This window comes from Podarcis muralis, chromosome 1 (genome assembly GCF_964188315.1).
Source record: "Podarcis muralis chromosome 1, rPodMur119.hap1.1, whole genome shotgun sequence".
NCBI classification, from domain to species: Eukaryota; Metazoa; Chordata; class Lepidosauria; order Squamata; family Lacertidae; genus Podarcis; species Podarcis muralis.
The window spans coordinates 21851378-21860914 of record NC_135655.1 but is presented as its reverse complement, the minus strand read 5'-3'; the positions used below and the strand labels follow the sequence as shown (position 1 = coordinate 21860914).

The 9537-nt window shown below is 41.0% G+C and overlaps 1 protein-coding gene across 2 annotated transcripts in view; it reads right to left on the bottom strand.

Annotated features, from left to right (window-relative positions):
- Nucleotides 1-506: 506 nt before the first annotated feature.
- PRIMA1 (proline rich membrane anchor 1) overlaps nt 507-9537 on the bottom strand; it is a 53539-nt gene continuing 44508 nt past the window's right edge. The window contains exons 5-6 of one of the 2 annotated variants that reach the window (XM_028717066.2): nt 9159-9408; nt 507-5863 (exon numbers count right to left, since the gene is read on the bottom strand). In XM_028717066.2, the coding sequence (XP_028572899.2) occupies nt 9222-9408 (187 nt within the window). In that variant the 3' untranslated portion in view covers nt 507-5863; nt 9159-9221. The remainder of the gene's footprint in view (nt 5864-9158; nt 9409-9537) is intronic. The other variant, XM_028717075.2, reaches the window with a different exon arrangement.

The window sequence follows — 9537 nt, the reverse complement described above, 5'->3', positions numbered from 1 at the left end:
ACCGAGAAGGCCCTCTGCCTGGTTCCCTTTAACTTGGTTTCTTGCAGTGAGGGAACCGCCAGACGGCCCTTGGAACTGGACCTCAGTGTCTGGGCTGAACGATGGGGGTGGAGACACTCCTTCAGGTATACTGGGCCGAGGCCGTTTAGGGATTTAAAAGTCAGCACCAAAACTTTGAATTGTGCTCAGAAACATACTGGGAGCCAAAGTAGGTCTTTCAGGACCGGTGTTATAAGGTCTTGGCGGCAGAGTAGGGTATGAATGGTGAAACTTGTTGAATGGAGCTCAATATATTCCCAGATCCAGGCACAAGTTACTCAGGCTGTGCATACTTATATGGGAGATGGCCTCATTCAACTGACTTTTAATTTCCTTCCAAGTAAAACGGATCAGGCTGTTGATCTTGGCGCTAGGAACAATTAAAAGGATTTTGACATGTCACCTTTGCAGCACACAGTAAGCAAAGTGTTCTTAGCTATACACATAAAAAGAACAAGACGGGAAACTTTTTATAAGTACATTTTTATTTAAAATAAAAATTAGTTATGGTGCCTTTTTAAATAGGGTACTGCACAATCTGTATATGCGACACAGGTTTGGTTTTTTTTTGTTTTTTGTTTTTTTGGTACAGAACATATGTATTGAGCAATATCCTTAAATGCTAAATATACATTAATGGCTTGTCTTAGAAACTTGACAACATTAATTTTGAAATTGATTTTGGCCATGATCCAAGGAGCTCCATGCAAAGCTTCTGAGCCTCCCCTTCCTAAAGCAGCCACCTTGGTGCGTCCAAGAGGCCTCCCTGTGAAGGGACTCTTTGAATCATGGCCATACTCCGTAGTCATTTAACCACTGGTACAGATTTCCTATGAACAGTAGTAGCTGTTTTAATCTGTACACCTGGTACACAGTCAAGAAGGCAGATCTTAAGAGTATTTACATTCATGCATTGGTTTTTAACACACTATCTTTGCAGTTTAAAAATCATATATTTGTTTGTAGAGATGCAGGGGAGGGGTTGTGAAGAATATATAAAAATATATTTATAACAGTCACGGTTCTCCATTGTCTTAGACTATGAGTTGTTTTATATACCTGTGCAGAGCGAGTACAAAATGGGTACAGGGACAGGTATATACTCAGTCCTGCATGGTATAAACCAAACTGCAAAGTGCGAGACAATGGAAATTCAGGTTCATAGCTATATAATATATGGCTAGCATCCAGACACATTTAAGCACTTTTAAGCTCCATTTCAAGGGGATTATTTTATTCATTTTTTTTAAATTAAGAAAACGTGCTTTCTTCTACTCACCCACGGAAATAAATGGGATTCAGAAGTGCTTGAATGATGCTGGATCATGCCCTCTCTGTATACAGTATCTATGCCATAAATCTTTTTTATTATGGAACAAAGTTGCAAAATATGGATATCTTAGCTCTTTGGGTCAAATTATGGCACACAATCTGCTAGTCTTAGGCAGGGCAATGCTAGGATACACCCAGCTGAAAAGCTTGCTCACTACATGCCCCCTAGGTATGTAGAGCATTTCAGCATCTAATTTTAGAGAATAAAAAATAAACTTTAAATCCCTGTAAATTGCTATCTTTTCAGTGTAATGGGTCCCCATTGTAAAGAAGCTTTTATCTGTCAAGACTTGTACATTTCACTGGTATTTAATGGAAAGGTTTGTTTTTTTTGTTTTTTTGCAAGCAACTGGTAGAGTTTTGAACAAAACCCTGGTTATATTTCAAAGCTCTAGGAGTCAGCTCCTGAAAGCATTGCTTAACTTGCCCTTCAGCTCTGAAGATTGAGGACCGAGCCATATGCTCAAAAGAATCATATGGTACCATCCACTAAGCACGTACATAGTTTTAATCCCCATTGTAAAAAATAAAATAAAATTTCTCCACATACAAAATGTAGGGGACGCAAAAAGCTATCTGGCACGCTAGCTCCTCCCTGCTCCCAGTTACAAGTTTTTTGGGTGTGTCATATAGACACAAGTCTCTCCATCTGCCCTCTTCAGTGGTACAGTATTAGGGCTCTACCTCATTCATATCTTTATGTTCTGATTTTTAGCTCAGTTGGAGATTAGGACAGACTCTTAAAGTGCCCCACGTTGAGCAAAAGATTTCTGCATTGCAGGGGGTTGGACCCAGGGTTATCTTAAGCATATGTGGCGCCGGGGTGCAAAGATAAGCTAGAGACCCAAGTTTGGGAAACCCTGGTTTACACTGGACCTTCAGATGGGGGAGATGCTGTGGACTGAACTTGGGACCTCAAGGCAGATGTTCTTGCCCCAGCACATCTTTTCTAAATGACTGGTTGTGTGTACAGCACATATAAAGCAGGCATCCCCAAACTTGGGACTACAACTCCCATCATCCCGGACTACTGGTCCTGTTAGCTAGGGATGGTGGGAGTTGTAGTCCCAAAACAGCTGGAGGGCCGAGTTTGGGGATGCCTGATATGAAGCATATCACATTGAATTAAAATAAACGTATTTCAAAATCTATCTATCTATCATCTATCTCTCTTTTATTCCTGCACTATGTCATACCTATGACACAATAAAATAGAAAGGATCGGGGGGAGGGTGTCAACTACACTGAAAATAGCTTGGCAGTGTAGAAAAAGCAAACCGACCCAGATAACAATTGTTGCAGCATTAAGGGGGAAAGTGCAATTATAAATATTAAGTGACAGTGGATTCCATTGAAAATATGTCAATCAAAACAACCCTAGGTCAAAAAATGGCAACTGTTTTTGAGCAACTCTATGCTCCAAGAACACAGAAGCTGTGCACCAAACTAACTGGAAGGAGTATGGAATGAATGACTCTTTCTTTTTTCATTCTACCTTCAGCAAGTCTTGACATTTAAAAGGATATAAAGGGTAAAAAAAAACAAAACCCAAAAAAACCACACAACCACCTTTCTAGCTATATTCTCAGACAGGGAAGAAAGGTCAGTCAGGGAAGTGAACGAATTTCCACTGAATTCTTTCGTAAGGGTAAATAGCAGCTTTTTGTTTTGTTTTCCCAGATATATTTACACATAACACTTTCGTAAAAACCCAAATCTCAAATATTTCATGGAGGATAGGTCTAAGGGCCCAGTCAGAAGGTACTTTTGTATAGAGGAACTCCATGTGGTACCATTCTGGGCTCAAAGATTCAAATGTTTAGGCCAAAATGACTTAGGTCTCAAACATCTGAAAGACGGCCTCCTTCCTTACCGACCTCTTGGGTGCTGAAATCAGTGGGGTGGGGGCTCTTGGTAGTTCTACAACTCTCAGAATTTGGGGGGGGGGGGAGGAGGCATTCTCTGTGGCACCACTGAGGTTGTGGAATTTCTTCCCCACAGAGGTGCACCTTCATTGCACAGTTTTTGTCAAATGCTGAAGACTCATTTCCTTTCCTTGACACCTGAGGGATATATTTCCAGGGCCCACATTTTTCCTGTTATTGTAATTTCTTGTAAACTGATTTTTAAATATTTAATCTTAAGAAATGGCTATAATCTGCCCTAGCGTCTTATGGTGAAGGTCAGGTAAGAAATCTAATTATTAATAATGATAATAAGAAATAACAATGGGGGTTAACCTTGAGTTTCCCTGTGTCCCCCCCCTCTCTCTCGCCATCACCTTTTATCTTTTAAGAAAGGTGTTGAGATGCAGAACATTACGTGAGAGACAGTCTACATAGAGAGATGCTGTGTGGACACACCTAGCACCATCTCTTCTGTTACTAAAACCGTGTTTTTCCTCTGAAAAGAAAATAATGGTTAACCAAACCCTCACGTCTCCAAATATCACAGAGCTTCATGTTAGTCATACTCAGAGCAGATCCATTTCTGGTTGGCTGTGAGTATCACCTAGTTGACAATTAACTTTGACACCATGAGCCAGTGACCTGACCAGAGATGAATATGGTGGTAGTGATCATTGAGAGCACCAAAGGAGCCAACTCCTAGGCGCTGAGGTCCTTTTGCCCCCCCCCACTGAAATATTTGAGGGGACAGTCCCCCAAATGTGATGGCCACTGCCATTTAAATGGCGTGTGAGCTGCATCTTGTGATTATGTGAGGTGGGGCCTACCTGGTCCCCCAATATTTTATTCAAGTTGGCACCCCTGTACCCCACCATCTGCTAATAGGAATTTACCCATACCTCCTTTGTTGGTACAGATACAGGGTTCTGGATGAAGGTTCAGCTCTTTGGAGTCTCACTAGAGGTTTCGTAGACTGGGCCCATCCTTGGATGAAATGGGCCAGAACACCAGCTTCTCAGCACTAATAGGCTGTACTGACGAAATGCAGTGATTCTATACAAACAGGGCTATGACGGCTTGGTTTGGATTGCTTGAAGACACAAAGACGGAATATCACTGAAGCCTGACAGCAAGACAAGAAGCACATTTTGGTTTTCGTTGAAGCGGCTCTCGGAACAGAGGCAAATGAAGGCGTACAAGAGGAAAGACAGAAAATCTTTTCGTGGGTTGTTTTTTTTAACCATCTTAATCCAGGTGTGGGCACATACCAGTGTCTGAACAGCAACTGTTTCTTTAAAGAAATTAAAGTGACTGAGCCTAATAAGGTATCGCGCAAAAATGGGTTTGGAGGGTTCAGCTTCTAAGTCATTTGCAGTCCTGATCACAAAGTGGTACAACACACGAGCTATCACATATAATTTTGGCACAGTTGGCAGTCCCTTGTCAAGAGAGAGGACTGAGCTTTCACAGCTTTCTCCCTAAAGCAGAGAGTCCTTTATTCAGAAGAAGTCCCCCAGGAAACCAGAGATCTGAGCTTGCAAGGAGGACTTCAATTTTCACTGCAGCCAGTCTCCCTCCACGCATAAACCTGATTCTTTTAAAGCCATTCTAGAGAGATCCTTCCTACAGATCTGTGTGGTGTAAATACATGTGCAAAATTGTGCAAAACTGTTAACTGAGCAACACAAAAATTTGGAACTTCTCAAAACCCAGGGAGAAAATGCTACATGGTAACAAAATGGGGAAATAAGACTGATTGTGGGTTAAACAGTATTCAAAGCACCTTTGAATGTTATTACCTATAATAATTTTCTCTTTTATCAGCAGCGCTAAGTGCTACGGATCCTACTGTGACTACTTTCGGTCTGAAAAGTCTCCAGCTGTGGAAATTGCATAGTCACCAGGCTGTAGATGTGGTTGTGTATTTCATGACATCATGCAATTTGTCGGGAGGCTGCCTTGGGGGTCAATGGAAACTCTGCCACTTAATAATGCAATAACAATTCAGAATGGGGATGGATGTGGCTGGTAAAAGATAAAGAAAAGTGCAAAGCCATGCAAGTAAAGCTTGAGATTTCAGACCCAATTACCATTGGCTGCTGCCACAGATGGATCACCTTTCCCATCAAAGGATCCTACTGAAGCATTTTTTTAAAAAACGAACTGTCAATCAAAAATAAGAAGGAAAGGAAAGGAGCGGAATGATGTTGCTTTGTTCTAACGCGGCATGCAGTGAGTGTGTGCCTTTTTGTGAGGTCTTTTCTCAGAGTAGCCCTGACTGGCAAGTTCATCCCTCCCTTTGTGACAATCAACTAGACAAAGAGGAGTCTCGTCTGCTTTTCTTCTCAGAATAACTGATACGTGCACAATTTCTGAAATGAAGTCCTGGGCCACAGGGCTTCTCTCGATGCTCTCGTTCCACCCAACTTGCAGACGCCGCATGTGCTTTTGAATGTTTACTACTCAAGAGGAGCCTCAAAAATTATACCACCGCATTGTTAGCATCAACTGTCTTGTTGTTTTGGGAGGAGGTCATTGCATATTCAGCTCGACTTGTTCCATTCTCTTCTTTCCTCAGCGGTTTCCTTTGTTGAGGTCCAGTAAGAGTAAGGAGATATATATATATAGAGAGAGAGAGAGAGAGAGAGAGAGGGAGAAGGGAGAGAAAGAGGATAAAGAGATTAATTAGCAATCAGTGCTAACCATAGCTTATGGTGTTGCAAACACCCCTTCAAACCCTGGTTCGGGAATGTTGGTCTGCACAGGGGATAAAAGGTAAAGGTAAAGGTACCCCTGCACAGGGGATAAGTAATGTCAATAATCCAAAGGCATATGATGATTTAGGAAGGTTAATGATGGATGAAAACATGATTATATATACCAATGTACTCAGAAGAATTTTCCATCTTCACAAAACCTGGTTGGCATTTCCTGGCAGATAAGTACTCAAGTTCATTAGTTTATTGTTCTGGCCAAAGATCAGGACAAACTTACAATAGGCAATAAAAAGGTAAAGGTAAAAGGTAAAGGTACCCCTGCCCGTACAGGCCAGTCGTGTCTGACTCTAGGGTTGCGTGCTCATCTTGCTCTAGAGGCCGTGAGCCGGCACCGTCCGAAGACACTTCCGGGTCATGTGGCCAGCGTGACGAAGCTGCTCTGGCGAGCCAGCACCAGCACAGCACACGGAAACGCCGTTTACCTTCCCGCTATAAAGCGGTCCCTATTTGTCTACTTGCACTTAAGAGTGCTTTCGAACTGCTAGGTGAGCAGGAGCAGGGACCGAACGACGGGAGCTCACCCTGCCGGGGGGATTCGAACCGCCGACCATACGATCAGCAAGTCCTAGGCACTGAGGTTTTACCCACAGCGCCACCCGCGTCCCTTACAATAGGCAATAGTATTAATAAATCTAAAAAAGAAAAAAATCGGTCAGAAACTTTAAATGCTGACATGTAAGGAAATAAGACCTAGCAAGAAAAGGATTAAAAGAATGTAAAATCATGCATTATATTCAATTATGAGTACATAAAATTAGGCTTAAATTAATTAAAAAAATATTCATTTCAGAAATATTAAAAATATGAGACATTTTAAAATGTTTTCTCAGATTGCAGTTCAGAGAAGTCTTTCGTATATGCTAGATGTGTATGCTATTATGAGGTGAGGGGAGAGCCATGGCCTTCTTCCACCTGCCTTGCCCCACCCCCCAGCCCTGGGCTTCCTCATAAGGAAGCTGTGCCTGGAGGAAAAAGTGTGAGGGGAGAGACTCCATCATGCAAGGCCTTCTTCCACCTGGCAGTCAATCTACTTCTGGTATCTGTGAGCAAAGCAGTGTGGTGCGCTCTTATAATTTATCCAATCTTTGATTTTTTGGGTGCTAGTTCTTGCTGTGTTTTTCAACTGGAATAAGATGGAAGATTCAATATGTAGTGTGGGAGAGTTAACTTCTAGTGAATGCCATCAGCTAACTTTCAGTCACAGAAAAGAGATTGAGAATGTTAACAGTTTAAGCGAAGAGGACAGAGAGCTGTTGCATTTATGAACTGAAGGTAAAGCTGAAGACTTAGAAACTATTTGCTTGCATCACTAAGAGCACGCCTTTGCAATAATTTTCACCATCAAAAGCTTTTGATTGCATTGTGCCATAACGCTGAAAATTTAAGTTTCCTAAACCTAGTTTTTCCATGTAAAAAGCTACATTTATACATTTTTAGGCATTTATAAAATCTTTTAAGTGCTGGTGTATTTTTTCCTGAAATCCTCATCATGTTATTGATCTCTGTGTAAAATTTCAAAGAGATGTGGTCATTGGTTATGGAGAGAAAAAAAAAATGCACACAAGACTGAGGATCTCAAGAGGGACAGAAACACGGATTTCACGAAACTTTGAAGTGCTATAAAATTTAAACCGTTTGAGATAGAGGGGAAAAAATTAAGGGGGTTTCCTTCAACCATAAGGGAAGGGTGTACACCAAGTTTCATCAAAATCCGAGACGGTGGGTGGCGAAACCCTTGTTTTTTGCGTTGATTTGATGTGGAATGACCCTAAAGGAATATGTAGCAAAACCTCCTACTTGGGATAAGGCTTCTTCAACCCCATTACTTGCACATTTGTAAAGGTCCAGGGCTGTCCCTGCAAGATATATTAATTTCATTTTGCCGCAATCACTTTGCGGTTGCCTCTGCCTCACTTGCTGAGTCACAACAGTCCAGCATAGATTTCTGGACTAAATTTGGCAATGGAGTTGTGGACGTTTTAACTGAAGCACTCACTACGGGTCTGTGTCTGTGTAATAGCCATATTAAAACTGTTAAATCTGCAGAGTATCCTTTGCTCAAGATGGTCTTCTAAGTGTTTCTTATCAGTTTAAAATGCTGAACCAAAACAACTGCTCTCCCAGTTCCTGTCGTCCAATTAAAATATACGGCTTTTAAGTCCACATAGAAGTAAAAGAGATAAAAGAGATATGCTCCTTGCCTGTTTTATAGCAATTAACATTAACTGCTGAAAGCCAACCAGCTACATTTCAAGATAAAAACAGTTTAAAACTAAAACAGATCGCAGAGCTCAAGGACAAAGCAGCCTTGCTCGTCGCCATTTTCACTTGGAAGCAGATAAGTACTCAAGTTTAACAGAAGTTAGTGGTGGTTTCAGAATAGTACTGGAGGAGGCAAATGACAAAACATGCTCAGCTTATAAGAAGTGTTGATGCTGATGCCTTATGGGTGGAATCCATTATTACGCAAGTGGGCTTTTGGTTATGCCTCTACCCTCCCATGCAGGTCTCCCCAAATCTGCTTCCGATCTCGTTGGCATATGAGGGGCTGCACAGAGGAGAGCGAGAGAAAGTCCTGTTCTTTGTGTGGAAGACTGTTCCACGCAGGAAAAAATTGCTGTCATCTTATAGCTTTTAAGTCTCATTTCTAACTAGTGAGACTTTCAGGAGTACAGATCAAATGTTTTCCTTCTTCATTCTTCTGCATTGTCTATATTTTAAAATATTCAAAATCTGAACATTTGCAGAATATGCATGATTTTTAAAAAAATGATTGCGTTTTTAAAAATTGTACTTTATGGAATTGCAAAATATAGCCTAAAATTATAGGTGATCTGTCTGCTGAGGAAAGCAGTTTTTCATTTGAAAGTTTTCATTTTTCTGATTTTACAGAATGCATACAAAGTCAAATATATTTTTTCTATATCTTTTACTTCATTTTGTTTTGATTCTCTGTCTTGTCCTTTTGGCCTACCAAGATCCTTCTCTCAACCACTCCAGTTCCACTTGGCTTTTCTGCCTCCTCCAGTACATCTTTTAAGCAGCAGTTATTCAAATTAGTATCTCTTGAGTGTTAAGTACTTTTGAAATCTGTAATACTCACTCTATGGCCAGAAAATACAGGCAGCTCTTTAAAAGGTATTTCATCCACCTGTTTAAAAGGTGGCTACATATATGTAGCAGAGCTACATATCACACATTGACCTCTTTGAAAAAATTGGTTTAAAAGGAACAGAGCATTCCAGCTCTGGATAAATGAAAACCGTTCTGCATGGTTCCCAGCAAAGTTATAAAACGGGGCTTCAGCATCTGCCAACCTCTCCATGGCTTGCATGTACGCATTTTCATAATGCCTAAAACCAAGAGAATATCACTTAGAAGTTATTTTAATTAAATATACCCAGCTCTTATTTAAGAGCCAGTGCTACCAACATAAAGATAATTTATGGAGACAGACAGATATGGAGCACAATCATCAAAAG